Source organism: Ptychodera flava, chromosome 8 (genome assembly GCF_041260155.1).
Source record: "Ptychodera flava strain L36383 chromosome 8, AS_Pfla_20210202, whole genome shotgun sequence".
Lineage (NCBI taxonomy): Eukaryota > Metazoa > Hemichordata > Enteropneusta > Ptychoderidae > Ptychodera > Ptychodera flava.
The window spans coordinates 21,270,702-21,289,027 of NC_091935.1; the positions used below are offsets into that span (position 1 = coordinate 21,270,702).

Consider the following 18,326-nt stretch of genomic DNA (forward strand, 5'->3'; position numbering starts at 1 on the left):
ATACGTCAAGTAATGGTTATGTACATGCATTTGAGCAAAGGTATCATCAATATCATAAGACACATATAAATAGAAGGCATGTACCAAAGTGTTGTTCGTGAGATCTTATAGTTTTCTATAAATTCTGCAGCGGATATCAAGCAAACTCTATTGTTCATGTTTTTATCATAAATCAGAAGGAAAAAGTACCTGACCTTTAGGAAGTTTACAATTATAACCCTTCGGCTATCATTGTCAATGTCAATGCTATATTACCGTACAACTCGTATCATTTGACTTAGGAGTTTCACTGTTTGAAACAAACACATAATTTTACTGTGGGGTACAAGTTGTTTTGCTCTCGCACACATGTACATGTACATGTAGATGTCATGATTGCCAATTACAAATGAATTCAGGAACTTTAAATGTTTTGTGTCATTTAGTATATGTACATGTATGTTCAATTCATATAGCTGTTGATGCTGTTGCAAGCATGGTACATGTTACCGGGTAGCTCGCTCTGCAAAAGGAAAATCAACTGCAATAATCTTGCCATCAACCAATGATTTTGACTCCGTATGCATCTTTCAGTGTTGTTTGACAATTAAACCATGATCAGAATTTTTTGGGAGGTCAAGAGATATGGTACTGGAAATTCTGCAAAGAGCCGAAAATTTCCAGCATTAAAATTAGTAATAAAAGCATTTTATGACTGTATAACTGCCAGAGTGATTATGTGATGGCAGTACAAACAAACCAATGTGTACAAACTCATGAAGAAATACACATACATGTATTTCCAAATGCCTTTATAGTGCACATTCTTTTGTTTGCATGTATCACTCACGTGGGTCACTTGAATTCTGGGTTTGACCCAATAAACCCTCTGAGCACCAAAGTCAGTTTTTGTTACCTTTACAAAATATACCCCAGTCAATTTTTTTTTTCAGATTTTTGCCAATTTTTTAATAAAAAACTGTAGCCAATGAAATGTCATGTCCATTGTGTTCAAAATTATCATAAAAATTAGAGGAAAATTCATAAAAAATGGTAAAATGTTGTACTAAAATTTTGGTGGGAAAAATTACAGCACTCAAAGGGTTAACAAATACAAACCGGTACTGTATCCCCTGAAGCAATGTTGAATCATACAGAGGGTAGCATGGGCCCCAAAATCTTCGGTTTCTTCTCACAAGGACTTCTCACTATCAGATTGTAAGCCTAGTGACAAGTCTTTTATCATAATTTCACCTGTGCACTGAGGACACCTTTTTGTTGAGAACACTTTCTATAATGGTCTGAAATGTACAAGGTATGCATACATAATGCGGTCAATGATCATGTTCTTGTCCTGCAGTTTATGCCAGATAATGCTGCCAGACGTGATCTGAGTCACCTCAAAGTGCGATGTTACAAATGTGACTGGAGAGGAAGATTTTCAGATTATGAGGTACATATTTGGGTTATCATCGGCTTATGTCTTCTTTTCAGGCTCCTAGATTCTTTCATTTATGGTGGATAGATCTCTAGGAAAACTGCATTCAGATTTGTTTTAATGGTTTAGCTGCCATTCCAGTTTTAAAGGGGAAGTACTCCAAGGCTGATTTTTACAGGTGCTAGTTTTGGGGTTGCTTATTCTGGAAAAACATTTTCACGATTTATTACTTGCGTAATTTTTTACAAAAAATGGACAAAAATAGTGAAGTTGCAATGTAAGGCTTCATCAGCTTAATGTATTTTGAATCATGAGAAAGCGCCGAGCTTGGCGCTTTCATCACATGAAAAGGCTTGGACCATCTTCCGATGGGTATCTGGGTACGAGATTGTCCGCTCACTGACATTCACGCCAGGCTGTGAGCATTTGCATAACATAAACAATAGCTATGCAAACACAAACAGCCTGATGTGAACTTGAGTGAGTGACAATAATGCCATACCCATCAGAAGATGGTCCCTGCCATATCACATGACGAAAGCACCAAACTCATTGTTTTTTCCCATGATTCAAAGTGCATCAGTTGATGAAGCCCTAAACTGCAACTTCTGCTGCTATTTCATCTGTTTTCGTATAAAATCGAGGGAGTTATAAATGATGAAAATAATTTTTATGGAATAAGCGATCCCAAAGCTGACACATATGTAAAAATCAGTTGCAGCTTTGTTGAACTTCCCTTTTAACAGGATTTACTGAAATACTAACATGACATTTATTATAAGTGAACACGAATTCAGTTTCAATAGCTATTACATTGATTTTCAGGTGCAATTTATGGAAGTCAAACTGGGTACATTTTTTTGTTGTCTATTACATAGGATGACAATGTTTAAATATGCCGAGTATATCAAAGTGTCAGATACCTGTACTACTACTCAGCTGCAACAGAAAAACACTCTCAATGAGAAAGAAAAGGTTCATTTTTAGCTACCATTTTGATATGCATGCATATAACAATAGGATTTCATCTTGCAGCTGGAAAATCCAACTGTGGTCCCACTCCCACATCACAAAATTTGTAAGTTCCCTCCTGTCAAACCATAGTGGCATTGTTGTACATGTACTTATGTGCACTTCTTTGATTGTTTCTTCACAAACATTTATAGCATGAATATTTAATTTTGTGTCATGTGTGTGATCACTTTCTTTCAAATCATTTTTTTTACAAGCTGTGTGATATATGTCACTTGTTTATCATATCACCTGTACACTGTGCAATGCTCACCTGTGTACGACGTGTGCACAACCCATGTGGCTCTCCCTTATGGTCAAAATAGAGGCCATGGTCAATCATGATTTGTGTGACCTCCCCGTTTGTCATTTCAGCTCACATTTGGTATACCATTGTGAGATTATTGTATAAGCTGAAGTCGGTGGTGTCTGTAGTACCGGTATGTGTGTACGTACGTACAGTATGTCTGTCAATATCAAAAACACACGAATTCACTAGTACAGAAATTTGCGAGAATGGACACTTTCTCGCTGTATTGCGAGAAGTAAGTGAGAAACGTACTTTCTTGCAATCAAGCTGCCAGAACTGTGCTTTCTCGCATGCATCTGCGAGAAACTGAATTCTCGCAATCAATCAGCGAGAACTATTTTATCGCTCTGCATCTGCGAGAAATTGTGAAATATTTGTGAAATGCTTACACAGAAAATACAATTTCTCGCAGATGCAAAGCGAGAAAACAAATTTCTCGCTGACTGATTGCGAGAATTCAGTTTCTCGCAGATGCTGAGCGAGAAAACACAGTTCTCGCCAGCTGGTTGCGAGAAAATTAAATTCTCGCTAAGTTATTGTGAGAAAGTTATGTATTCTCGCTTACTTCTCGCAAAAGCGAGAAAGTGTCCATTTCTCGTAAATTTCTCGCAATTTCAGCACCTTCGTGTCCTCCGCATCAATACAACGATAACAACAATGAGAACGAGTGCCAGCAAAATGAACATCCTGCACCGATACCAACATATCTGAAACGATTCAATTTTGGCTGTATGATCATGATGAAATTTGCTAGTATAGATTCGTGGTTGCTGCAAGTTCACATGCTGTGCGTCACCGCATGCATGAACAGGTGATGGGGGGGGGGGTGGGGTGTTGCTGTAGAAGATTGATGAGGTGGCAATAATTTTTTTTACATGATCTTTGTACATTATTTTTTCCCCAATCTCCCATGTTTTCTTTTTGTCAAGCCTTCTCTGGCCGATTTTTTTATTCACGTTTGCTTAATTAATGTATGTAGGATCTGCTTGTCCCATTGCTATAAAAGTTAATACGCATGTTTCTAAAATTGACCTCCAGTACCTAAGTTGCAGACCTTATTTGCTTTTGTCATTTTTTTTCTGGTTGCACTGTGTAGAAATAATGTCATAACATCAACGTAGAATTTTCTGCACTGAACAGATAGAAACAACATTCATTGTTGATCTTTGGTACCCATACTAGTATGTACCAATTCCGATAAAATGTGAGCGACATCGTATTATTGTTGGTGTTTTTCAACAATATGATTAAAGATCAGATATGTACTAAAATATTATAACTGGGAAGTAGATAAGAAAAAACCATTATTTAAAAAACTTGTTTTGACTCCTGTGCTGCAGTCTTTAAGAAACACATTCTAGCTGTGTACACACAACAACAAAAATGTGCCGGGTATCCATAAATGTCTACAAATCTAGAGCATGTGGCATTTATTTCTGCTCTCTGAGGCATAAAGCATCTACCTGTAGTTAATCCTTTGAGCGCTGCAATTTTCTCCCTCCAAAATTTTAATGCAAAATTTTACCAATTTTTATGATTTTTCTGTAACTTTTTGATAATTTTGGACAAAATGGACATCACACAAAATTGACAGGGCTATATTTTATATAGGGGACAAAAATACACTTTTGCGCTCAAAGGGTTAAAAGGCTAATACAATTCCTCTACCTAGAGCAAAAGATTCCCAATGCAAGAATATGGTAACCATAACAGAAAAAATATATTTGGAAGAAACATGTTAACCCAATGTGATGCTAGATGTTCCAAGGGCAAGAGTCAGTTATTGCCCCCTCTACAGGTCACATATCACCATTAGTGTGCCCTCTATTTAAGCCAATATGACCCACCACAACGCATACAATTTATCTATGACACAAGCACATTTTTTGGATCATACATGTTGTAAAGATACAGGATGATGCAAAGAATTTTCCACAATTCCTCAAAGTGATGCTACTAAGTTTCGAGAAATGCAAGTTTGTTAGAGGGCACACTGATCAACTTCCTCAGAAAGGCGAGTATAACTTCTCCAGAAACACAATCAAAACTTGGAAAAAGACAAGAAAAACCATTACAATTCATGCATTGACACTTTCACAGACAATTACTTGCTTTCATTCGCACTTCTTAAATGCTTTCTAAATTTTTTTTACTACTTAAACATGATAGACTTTGACTAGCAGGGCATACTAAATGCTTTGAAAGTGTGATATGTAAGGAAAGTGATTATACTGCATCTGCACGCAGACATTTTGCTTTCCATTATGCAAGTTTCTTTCATGTACAATTTGCTTTGATTCTTAGATCAAAAGAAGAGAGTTTGTAAAGTAAAAAACAAAATTGGTAGGTGTTGCATAAGCATGTGCATGCACTCTGAAATGATTAATGAACCTGTATAATGCCATCAACATTTGCAACGGTGCCTCTTTTAGCATTTGTAGCTGAGCATATTGTTCAGCCATGAAAATTGCTGGCATGCCTTTTAGCTAATTTAGGGTAAGTCAATAATTAGATCATTGAAATGTAGCTAATTCAAAGATCTGCCAACATAAACCAAGATCAAAGTGCTTTGTTGGCCAGAACCCACTAGCAGCTAATTTAAATTGTTTTATATTACTTATTTAACAGCAAAGGTCTTTGTTTCAGGGACACATCATCCAAGAACATAGTAGAATTTCTTCAGACAAGGTGCGTGGAAAGTTCGAGAAAGATGTGGGGAACAAAATGAGCAAGATGGATGACATGGTCACTAGTAGGTTACTTGGAGCACAACAGATGCTACAAGTCTCCAGACAGATGACAGAAGAACTGAAGGGGATGGAGGAAAAACAGGAGAAGGACAGGGAGCTGATTGAGGCAATGGAGAGAAAGGTCAAAGCCAAGGACCGAATCATAGCACTGAAGGATGTAGCCTTGGCAGAACAAGACCTGCGTATCCAAGCATTGGAGCAGGCTTCCTACGATGGTGTCCTTGTCTGGAAGATCACAGACTTCACCAAGAAACAACAAGATGCACTCTCTGGAAGAACCACATCAGTGTACTCCCCTTACTTCTTCACAAGTCGCCATGGTTACAAGATGTGTTCCAGGATCTATCTGAATGGTGATGGTATGGGTAAAGGAAACCACATCTCTTTGTTTTTTGTCGTCATGAAGGGTCCTGATGATGCCCTGCTGAGATGGCCTTTCAAGCAAAAGGTATGTAGATTTTAGTCATAACCCTTCTTTGTCATACAGTCGTATAATTTTACATGTTGAAAGCTCTTTTGTATTCACATAAAGATTCATGGGCATGTCTCTGGAACATGGTGAATACAGTATTCAGTGAGTCATTTTAGACCTCTTTAAAAGACAGTTAACCAAGAATAACAGCTCTATCAAACATTAATCATGATGTGATCACTGGACAATTACAAGGCATTTCCATACAGTGTACATATCAGTAGGAATGTGAAGTAGACAAGTGAAATGAAAAATACAGAATTACAAATTACTTCATTGAGGTATCTAAACATGCAACTGTAATAGCGTTCATTTAGTAAATAGATACTTGACAACTGCTCACTTCAGCAGGATTTAAATGGATAGAGGAAAATAAGTTACTTCTCATTTGAAACAACACTGAGCAGAATATTGTGAATGGATCACCGTAGTTTGTAATCTGGCAATCACATTTCTGTCACATTGTTTTACTTGTAGGTAACTTTCATTGTACTTGACCAGAACAACCATGAACATACCGGTATCACTGATGCCTTCAGTCCTGATCCTACTTCAAGTTCATTTAAGCGGCCGACCTCTGACATGAATATTGCTTATGGATGTCCTCTGTTCATGCCAATATCTCAAGTTGACAGCCCCCATCATGCCTACGTCAAAGATGATGTCATGTTCATCAAAGTAATCGTGGACACATCAGATCTTGCATAAGGAACCAATTGTTGAGATGTGAAGTTTTGTGTATGTATTAGTTTACCACTTTGTATTTTATTTCTGCTTGCATTTGCAACCTACTTTCAAGTCAAGTTGCTTTATGAATTGGGTAACATGAGCAAAGTACACACACTCTCACGGATTGAAATATTTCCACATCTCGACCAATCAGATCGCAGTGTTTGCGCCATCAATATTCTGGTATAATATACCGGTATATTACAGCCCAAACAAAGGACTATATTTGCTGAAATCTGTTGCTTTGCATAATTGTCTTTAATGAGAGATCCTTCCTATATGCATCTGATCAACTCAAGAGTTGATCCCAGGCATATAGATAATGTGTGTATACCAGACAAGTTTCAACAGTTATACAATTACTAATGTATTATTGACAGGAAGAACATGGGTAAAAAGAAAGCATTCAAAAGAATTCAAAAGGATTGCTACAGGCCAAGCTCAGACTGTTGTAATGTAGACCAAGAGCTTTTCTTAAACTTTAATTCTTGTTTTACTGTGAATATATGCTTGCACAGTGTGATATATTGGTATTGTACCGTGAATGCCCGTCAAATTAATTGCCACTTTGTTTTGAAAAAAATTGTATTCATATACCATTTCTGAGTACAAATGATGGTATTTGATGATCAAACGTCTTGCTTGTGGTGACTGTTAGTGTTTTCAGTGGGCAGGTCATGGTCACTCAACGTGGAGTGACCATGGCCAGGTATACGAATGCAAGCACTAAAAGTAATTTATTTGAAGTTTCTTTGACGGTTCTTGACAATGAGTATATTGGTGCCCTTCTCTTCAATTGTAGAATTTATTCTTTTTAAGTATTTGAATTAGTTACATCTGAATGCACTGGGCCACTACAGCAAAGTACAAACACCTGATGACTCAAAGCGTCATTTAGTCCATAGAGTGCATATCTCATGATATTCTCAGACAAAACTGCCGGTGAACACAACAGTGACACCAGATTTCCGCTTTATAGTTGGATCACTCTAACTCGTATCGCTCTACTGTTGTTTCATTTTCCAGAACAACCATGGCCAAGCATATCACAAGCATATCATCAGTGCCTTCCATCTTGACTGTATACAACCAGTTCCTGCCAACGTCCATTGCCAGAGATGGATTCAGGATGCCCTGTCCTCTTGCCATCATCACAGCTTAGCAGCAGTAGTTATTGGCAAAAATTAACTGCAGAATCATGCAATGACAGTTTACTCATCCAGGAGACTGAGCCACAAGTATTTAGATTTACCTATGTGCATTTACTGATACAAAAAATTACACAAAATTCTGTACTGTAAGTTATTTACAAAGTGGAGAAAATGCTGCTTAAACATAAGGTGCCCAGATATTGTTTTCAATTATTCGCTATGAGGCTCACAGCCCCTTGCCATATGTACATGCCATACTCCTCAAGTGAGAAATTACTTCCCTCTACTGAGTTACATGAATTTCAAAAGTCCCCATGCCACTGCAACGCATTTTAGGAATTCATTAACAGCATGGCCATTAGTAACAAATTCTCAACACTCAATATAAGAATTGGTTGATCCATCCAGTGACATACCTGAAGTTGGTTACCAGATACTCCTTTCCATTAAGGTAATATGCACCTTGAAAGTGAAAGACTTAAACTTTTGCTCAAACTTACCTCAGTGAAACTTTCAACCATTCTCTTACCAAAGCAAGAATAAAAATCAGGGGTCACTGTGCAAACTTTGGTACTAGAGAGACAAATAACTTTCGATTTCTCGATATTTGAAATCCAAAATGGCCGCCATCCCTGTATTAACTCTATGGGAAAAAATAAAATTTTCGATTTTCGAAAAACTAAGATGGTGAAAACTTTTCGTTCGCCGAGAGCTTCAAAATGAGCCCCCACAAGTGGTAGGTCAGAAGAAAACTGATAAAATTTGAAGTCCCGAATTTCTGTTCCTGAGGTGCGTTCTACTTTAACACGAAGCCTTGTTTACAAAGATAGTACCACTTGGCTGAATGACACATACATAGACGGCAAAGGGCTTTTGTCATCCATACAGTATTAATGGTAATATTTAATACCCGTTGTGTATTTAGTATAGAAAAATAGGGTATAACAAGGATGTTATAATTGTTAGATTTACATGTAAATAATCTGCTTCTGAGGATTTTAAATTTTCTTCTGATGTGCTGAGTTTTTTTTAAAGAGCTATTTTCTGCCAGCTTACACATTGCAAAATTGCTCCAGCATGTAAAAGATGAATTTTAAAGACCCAGTAAATGTACCGGTAAATTTGGATAATTTCAGGGATTTCGATCAGTGTATATTTGCTAGGTATTTTCTGGAAAGCTTGACAAATACAACATGTGTAGTGTTGTGGATGGATTTTTGTGTGATTACAGTTACAGGTGTAACTGTAATCTATATCCAGGATGAGCAAATCATCTTTTGATTGATTAGCCAATGGTCTAGTAACTAAATAAAATCAGTAACCCACCTTCACTTTCCAGCAAAAGCAAAAAAATTACTCGTCTAGCCATTATAAACTACTAGACCACAGGCTGAAGCCTATGGCTTTGCTCAGCCCTGATATTGTCTGTAATAACAGTACTCCAGACTGGCAGTGTTGACAAGTCAAATAATAATAATGATGATAATAATAATCTTTATTGCCAGTCGATAAAAGAATCGAGAGGAATGTGCCTTGGCAGGAATGTGCCAAATACTGGCATTTTCACAATATCTATGAAGTAATCAAAGAAATTTTACTTAATAATGGAAGAAATTGTAAACAAAAACGTTTTCAGGTATCACTGTCACTGTATGATGTTGATATTTTAACAGAGTCTGGTTTTTTTTTAACAGAGTACAAGTAACTGAGTACTAATGCCACAGTGAGCAAATTCATCAGCAAGTTAGCAATCAATACAGCACTCTTGTGGATTTGCTTACCCCCTGAGAAGGAGTTTTGAGTGAAAGATGGAATATGCTTGTAAACTGAAATATCATACATTCCATATGTAAAAAGTACAAGAGAAAGTGCAGTGATCATGTACTTTTCCATCCCCAGACTTTTTTGTACATTCCCAGTATTTTCAGTAGGATGAGTGAAATATCGGTATACACAGGGACATAGGGCTGAAAGTGTTTATAAGTAGTCAGCGCCCGATATCATCTTTGAGAGATTTGTTTTATGGGAATTGACTTTCAAAACAGGCTGTAAGTGCAACTATTTTGTTTTATCGTATTGTTTCACATTCCATTTGCAGAAAACATATATATGTAATTTTAAGAGTTTTCTTTTTCTCTTCATAAGGACAGTATTTATTTATTTACGTTCATATTTCCCTATTTATTACATCTGAAGCCATATTTGTGTTACAGAAATTGGGCAATAAGTGAAAGTTAAATTGTATCTCAGGTTTACATGCAAGTCTGATAACTCCTTCTCAGGGACTGTGGCATCAACCTTACCCCCAGAAATTTTTATACAAAGCAATGGTTGAGGCTTGATACTTCCATATGGCACAGCTAGTTACAGGTCTTTCCAAGTGCCATCTGCAACTGCAGTCTGTGAGCCCTATGTTGTTTTTATAGTCACTGAAGCATTGTTACTTATTGACAGTGTATCAGTTCTGTCTGTGTTAGATCATTTCATTGTTTTGACATTGCTAAGCATAGGTTGACCAGACTCTCACAGAACCAACAATCAGTAAGGTCTATCAGTAACTGAAAGTATGGCTCTCACAATTCAGATGCAGATGCAGATTGGCAACTGAGGGCAGATTGTTAACCCTTTGTGTGCTGTATTTTTTCCCACCAAAATTTTAGTGCAACATTTTACCAATTTTTATGAACTTTTCTGTAAGTTTTTTACATAATTTTGGACCAAATGGACTCAATATTTCAATGGCCAGAGTTTTTTATCAAACCTTTGGCAAATATCTGACAAAAATTGACTGAGGTATATTTTATACAGGCAACAAAAATTGACTTTGGCACTCAAAGGGTTAATCAAACAAGTTCAAAATCTTCAAGAGAGTGTGAAATAAAAAAATTCCACAAACAAGACATGAAATCTCACAACTTTTACTCATGTTGCTGCAAAATAAACCAAATGTGTAATATCAGTTCAAATTTAATACAAGTTTTAAAAACTTATTTATATATCCAGCAATAGCAGTGCAAAGCACAACATGACAGGCCCCTGTGATTTTGGCAGTATAATTTTAGTAGTGATATGTACATGTTGATGAAGCTTGTGTTTCACCACACAATTTTGTTCTACCTATGCAAATATGTTGAAGTTACAATATTTGGTTTACTGTCATCATTTTCTAATGCCAGCTGTACACATCGTAGAGTACAACTAGACTTATATTTCACCTTTGAAATGAATACTGGAATATTTATAGTACAACTCCACACATTCCAGCCAGAAGGACAACAACAGATATGACTTCAAAACATGTACTAGTACTTGAAATTTGCACAAGCTTTCTCAGGGGCCAGAATCTTTGTGTACTTCATGTTCTGTCTTTATTGTAGTGTTAAAATTTTCATTTCTGTAATTTATTAAATGTGATTGTGAAAGTTGTCAGAAAACTTTATTTTAATTTTAATTTATTATAAAATGTCAATGACCCATGCATATTTTGTGCTTGCAGACAGATCCAAAACTATTTCAGATGCAGTGAGGTCCTGTTTATAGATGAAAACTGCCCCATATACGTATAATATTGGTAATAAAGACATTCTTATACTATATAAAGTCTTATTGTCAGTGGTATCACGGCTTGAAATACCCACATGTACACTACACTATATGCATGTATATATACATGTATTACTGTAGTGCAGGAAGGTTGTCAGACCAATGCGCACACTGTGCATGTTAAAAATGATACAGCATATGTGCTGATCTTTACCAGAAACTGTTGAATCTTGTAGTAAATTTGTGGTCATTTAAACCGGCAAAATCTACGTAGTGTATTGTCAATCAAAATATGCAGACTGGCTGTGAAAGCTTGAACTCCACACGTCATCCTTGATGAAGTCTTGTGAAACGTGATTCTATTTTAGCTTGCCTAGCCTAAATGTAATATTACCCAAAGTGCAAATGTAATACATGTAATGCCTAAATGTAATATTACCACCCCCCTAAAACAGAAGAAAATAATACATTTCATGGGCTTTGCTTGACGAATCTGATAAGAAGACCCTGCAAGGAATAGGGGTCTGCGACTCCTTGGAATATCTTTATGGTAAATGACTTGTGTGATACTGTCAGTGTGCAGGTACTGACAAGCTACTGCACTATGGATTTGGTCATGTTGAATAACTGACAAAGTCACCATGCATGATTCAAACTGACAACTACAGTGTGTATGTTGGCAAAAATTCTTCGCCCCCCCCCCCCCCCCCCCATTGTCTGTGTACTTCTGAGAAAAGATTAGCCCTGCTAACTACAGGATGTAATATATAAGGGATGTGTAAACATGTATGTGCAGTGCACAGGAAGTGAAATTACCCACAATGCTGTTAGATTTGTGCACTCAGACATTGTTTGCTGAAAGTTTGTTCAATTTCATTCAGTTTTGGACAATTTAAAACTTTAAAGTTAATTTCAAAATTATTTGTCTAAAAATGTGCTCCTACACATTCAACAGTAAACTGAATTAAAAGCCAGTGTTTGCAGGTGCTACAAATTATACACTTTTCAAGGTAAAGTTATCAGCAACTGATATGGTCTCATCATATCCCCTGTTTAGCGTGTAAATTGCCTTTGTCATAGACAATTAACCAATCAGTACAGGTGCAGCTTATTCCCTCAGTTTGCTTGAAAATATTACCTATGGCTGTCAAATTATCCAGTGACAAAATTGCTGTATCCTTAAAAAAGCACTTGACCTCATTATTCAAAGTGGGAAATCAGCAAGATGATAATCAAAACAATGCCGTCAGAATATGGAAATATTGCAAAGCTGTTTCGTATACAGAAGAAATTTGCTTCAGTTCAATGAGCTGTTTCATTGTTTATGAATCAAGGAGCATTGTGGGTAACATCACTGACGTCCAATGTTTGTGTGTGAAAGGATGTAACATGTGAAGCATGTTTGTGAGTGTGACAACATATTCAATGATCTACCCAGCACCAACGTCATCCCCACTTGAAATGAAAATAACCACTGCGTCCAATTTGATGATCCTGTTAATGTGTAACTGTAAAAGTTTATTTCATGAGATCTCGAATACCCCATGAGATTGACTGCTGGTAACAATAGTTTTTCAAAGTTACCCGTTTCCCGATAGTACATTTCTGTTTTGGTTTGTTCTTCTGTGGCTACTCTGTAAGTGGTAGAAGAAAATCTAAATTTTTTTCGTAAAACTCTAAATCAGAAAAGGCTATATGTAATGTTTGTACAGCGATCATAGCACTCAATGCTGCATCAAGACAATCCATGAACTTGTGTGCAATAAGCAATGTGGTCGGGGCTTCTTGACAGGCTGTCCAAAGTTCACACAATCAGAAAAAAAACATTCAAAGATCTGGTAAACAGGACTCTCTAAGATTCATTCATGCAGACTAACAAGCGAGAGAGGGTTCTGTACATACATATATGAAGATACATGCATGTCTGTATCTACCGGTATGTATGTATCTATGTATGTATCTATGTATGTATGTTGGTAGGTAGGTAGGTGGATGTGGATGCTATGAGTGCTTGATAAAGTAAGTGTAAACGGTTCCAGAAAATAAGGCGGGGTCAGTCCATACCTGAAAATTCAGAAAATGGCCAAATAACCCATGAATAATTATTGTGGCACAATAATTTTTTCTTTGAATTGTCAATGTGGTTCACAGACGTTTTTAGCAAAATGTCATTCTACACAGAGTGTCACATGCTTTGAGTTGTATTCTATTGATGCTGACAAAAATAGATTTTCAGATTTGGTGTAACTCTTAACGTTCTATTTATCCATAAAACTGCCTTTTTCACTCTTAATATATATACACGATTGGAACTAATTTAGGATAATTGGATTTTCATATTTTTCAAATTTCTCAAAAATGTTAGGTGCCATATAGTTGAATGTTGCAACGTTACAAATTACTCATAAAAACGAGTGTGTAACGTAAAAGAAAAGCAGATGAGGTTACATTTGTAGATGGAATTAACATTACTTTACCATCCAATTATCCCAAATTAGTTCCAATCGTGTTTATATAGTAAAGAAAAATCTTTTAAACTTGTAATTCTCACTGCAGACTCTCTAAACAGTTTTAGAGAGTGTCTGCACTGTAAGTTGCTGCGCAATGCTGCTGCTGTAACCATTATTTGAGGGTCTGCGCCTCAACTTCGTGAATTTGGCATAAATACTGATCATCATTTAGGATACGAGTGCTATAGGGTACTTTTGCAAGTATACAATAATGAAAAGAAATATTAATTTTTTATCAAGAACATTCATCATTATTAGTTTATTAATAACAGGGTCTGTACTACATCTACGAGAATTTGGCATGAAAACTGGTTGTCATTCAAGATTCGAGTGCAGTAGGGTACTTTTGTAAGTATACAATGACAGAAATATTTCATATTTATCAACAGTATTAGACCCATAAGGGACTGGTCAGTTTCTTTGGCCTGGGGGGGCCGGTGGATTCATGGGGGGGGGGGGGTCACCCTGTTTTTGACTTTGGTGATGGGGGGGGTCACCATGTTTTTGAAATGCCCAATAGGGGGGGTTAGTGTGTTTTTGATTTTCGACACAGGCTCATCATTGCCTAAAATGCATCGTGTCAGCCACAAATTTCATCCAGTTGCATTTTTCGGCGTGCCCTTCGGGCGCGTAACTTTAATAATCAGTCATATTTTTCAGAACGCCCAACTTTAACATATCAGGCATACATATATCAGAGATATATGTATGTTCAATATTTTTCAGCGTGCTCTTCGAGCGCATTACTTTAATATAATATCAGACAATTTTCAGCACACCCTTCCTGTGCATGACTTTAATAAATCAGAGATATATACCAGAGGTATCTTGATGTTTGCTAAGTGAAAATGTACTATTATGAAATCTGCATTTCATATGAAAAGCATGACGAATTCCTGATATTTTCTGTGCTCTCTATGAGAATTCAGTATGGGAAAGCAACATGCACAAATATCAATGTTACAAGAAAAGGTCATCTCAGACTCTGCACACATCAGATTTGGCTAAAATGCCTCTCTATGGTTCCTCAGGAGATTTAATTGGATGGCTGGCAAGTCTTAACACCCATCAAAGTTTTTGATTTACTGCTTTTTCCTGTTTGATATTAATGATTGACATCCATTTCTGTACAACAGTTCAGGACATCTGGTTAAGCATAGAAAGTGTGAAATACATTCACAGCTCATTCAAAATGTACTGTATTCAAACTTTAAGATTGACATTTTGAAATTCCTCTCTACCAACTGACATGCCAACATTTTCATTAAAACACAGAATGACTGTTAAAATAGAAATGTATGTAAAATATAATATATATATATATATATATATATATATATATATATATATATATATATAATATATATATTTATATATATACACACACACACCCCCCCCACCCCCGAAGGCAGAAGAAACTGAGTAGTCCCTAATTATCCTTCACCGTCGCCAGAACTGCATTGCATTTTTTTCCGAAAGCATGGTATCCTCTATTTTCGGATTAAAGGTTAAAACTTGTTTTCGAAAGGACTCTGAGGAAAAACAGCCAATATTGGCTCTGGTAAACAGAAAAACCCTGTGACATGCGCAGTTCATGGCCTATGTTCTTTAATTCGGAAATCAAGAAATTAATAGTATTCGGTATAATAAATAACAAGAATAAAAAGAGAAACAATACCGTTCGATCATATCGTAGTTGCCTAACTCCACTTACTGCTGACAGGCAAGCTTTGCTGTTTGAAGCACACAGACAGGAGAACAAAGGAGAACAAGACCAAGAGACAGTATGCCATAACGCCGGTGGTTTGAAGTTTAAACTCTTGAGGGCGCTGTATTAATTCTGCTGTTGGTACAGAGACTCCTTAAGGCTATTGTAGGGGCTATTTTAAAACACTAACCGTGTAGTACCTTGTTTTCAGAGTTTGTCATCTTTTTGTTGCAGTAGATGGTAAAATGCAGTGCAGGGGGAAAACCGGATATTCGGTTGCCGTGGCGACAATTTCAGGGTTAAAAATATGAGGAAATTTGTGGCAAAGATATCTATTGAACGAAAAGTCATACAACAACCGAATTTTTTCTGTAGCATTCAGATGATATGTATTACAATATGAACCTAAATCTATGACTGTATAAGATGTCATATAAATTAAATCATAGTCATCTCGGTAAGATTGAAAAATTAATAAATTTCACAACTTTCCGTCAAGTTTCTACTATGACATGATTGGATGACCTTGTTTTTTGAAGTTTATTTTGTAAAGTATTTAATTTCACATATGTTGGCTGATTTTCATTGCATTCCAACCATTCTTTCAAGAGTCATTACTGCCACAAGAAACGAATGCAGTACAAAACACAATTGTTAGGAGTATTGGATTGAAATGTTTACAACATAAAGGTGATACTCATACTTAATGCAAAGTTTACGACCTCAAAATAGGGTATTGGACAAGTTTAAATTGTCAGTTAGAATTCTATTTACAAAAGCCTGGTTGTAATTGCTTTCTAAGTGTAAAATGAACTGTTGATTATCAAAAAAACATTGATTTTATAATCAGCATGATAATGAAATTCATGTGAGATTCTTTACTTGTTATGTATATGGACACCATAACGTCTAATATGGTTTGTTTTCTGGTTTAATTGAATGAAAATCTTCATATGCCTTACAGTAATATCCACACAAAATATAAAACAGAATCATTTGTTGCAAATTTCTTCCCGATTACTCATTGATCTGGCTTTTTTAGACTGCAATTAGTCTCAAACTCACAATTTCCACAACGCCATATTTTTACCTCTGAAAAAGCTGCTTCAATAAGCAAGCAAATGGTCACTACTTCATACATGATGCCATAACTCAACAAAGTTTTTAGGCAACCAAAAATAGCGATTTACCTGTTTTGAATATATAATTAGACTAAATAAAATTTGACCAGGGGTCAGTGGGAAAAAAACGCGATTTTTCTTGATTTTAGTTAATATTTTTTGAAGAATGATATAGCTTATTTGAAAGTATACATGTCGAGGGTGACAATGAAGGAAAAAAATAAAATTAGATTTTTTGAGCATTTTGACCGACATTAGCCCAGACGATGGCCTTAATTTAAGTGGTGGGAAATGCCATATTTATGGCAAAGAAGAAACACTGGAACACATCATATTTGAGTGTAAGTTTGTAAAAGAAATCTATTTCTTTATTTGTCAGAAAAAAACAACTTTGATAACAATAAGATTAGCAATTGCAGGAATAGTTATGTAGATTTGTTTTATTTGCGACTTTGTTGAAATAAATTTTATGTTTTCAAAAAAACGAGGCTTTCCAGGGATTGAAGTGAATAAGTATTTGTGAATAGATTTCACTTTCCTTTCCTTTCAAAACAAAAGTTTGAAAGTGATATTGCAACTTTTTTAGACGAGCTGCTGTGTAATTTTTTTTTATTCACTCAACACATTCCACAGTTATGTAGACTGAGATTTGGTTTATTTGCCACTTTGTTGGAATAAATTTCGTTTTCAAAAAAGAGGCATTCTGAGCAAGTGATATATTGATATATTTTTAAATTGTCTCATTTTTCGAGTCAGCAATGGCATGGCTATAAATCCAAAGGCGAGAGAAACTTATCAAGACTTATCCCAGTTTGAACCACTTCTGAAAACTCACGCTTCAAGTTTTTAACTTGGAATATCCGATATGCTAAGTTCTCACTCTTTTTACGGGCCAACTCTCGGAAAAGGTTCCCATTTTTCTTCTTTCCACGGACTATGATGATGAACAAAAATACCCCCTTTTCATTGTTTTCATTATGTGCCGGCGAAATAGGATGGCTGTAGCAGGGATTAAGGGGAAATATTGTAATTATTGAAGAGCACTGCTTCGCAAGTTGTCGCAGGGCATCAAGTGGTAACCTTACACGATAGAAGCTTGGGCTAGACAAACACATTTAACCTTTCCTGGGTTGTCGATGATATCGCTCTGAGAGGTCGGCATACTCCTTAGGCCGTATCGTATTCTGTAAATCATTAATTGCCCAAAGAATGCCAGTCTGCAAAGCGGAGTACAGTCGTTCTATGGAAGTAAACATCTGTTTTCTGAACTTTTCTTGAAGATTGAGAAAGTATTGATGGATACTGCATTTTGAATGACTCATGCAGAATCGAAGAGTTGACCACAACGCATTTCAACCACAGTAGGGTAATAAATGGAATCGATAATCTAAGCATTTATCACCCTACAATTTTTATCTATCAGCTACAGTGTTCTGGTGTGACTAATTTATGTCAAAGACTTTCAGACCCGGTCAACATTTATGAGTCGAACGAATAAAAAAATGTAACACGAATAAAGCGGTTATTAGCACCATATGCAGATCGGAATTATTGATAATAAGTATTTAAGGTCTTCCATCATATTTTGAGTTAAATGTTTGGCA

At 36.1% G+C, this 18,326-nt stretch overlaps 1 protein-coding gene across 1 annotated transcript; it reads left to right on the plus strand.

Moving 5' to 3' along the window:
* Positions 1-5,361: 5,361 nt before the first annotated feature.
* LOC139137913 (TNF receptor-associated factor 2-like) lies at positions 5,362-8,646 on the plus strand. Its single transcript, XM_070706164.1, has 3 exons — positions 5,362-5,936; positions 6,438-6,698; positions 7,716-8,646. Exons 1-2 carry the CDS (start codon positions 5,463-5,465, stop codon positions 6,666-6,668), a joined length of 705 nt encoding a protein of 234 aa, XP_070562265.1. The 5' UTR covers positions 5,362-5,462; the 3' UTR covers positions 6,669-6,698; positions 7,716-8,646.
* Positions 8,647-18,326: the final 9,680 nt, after the last annotated feature.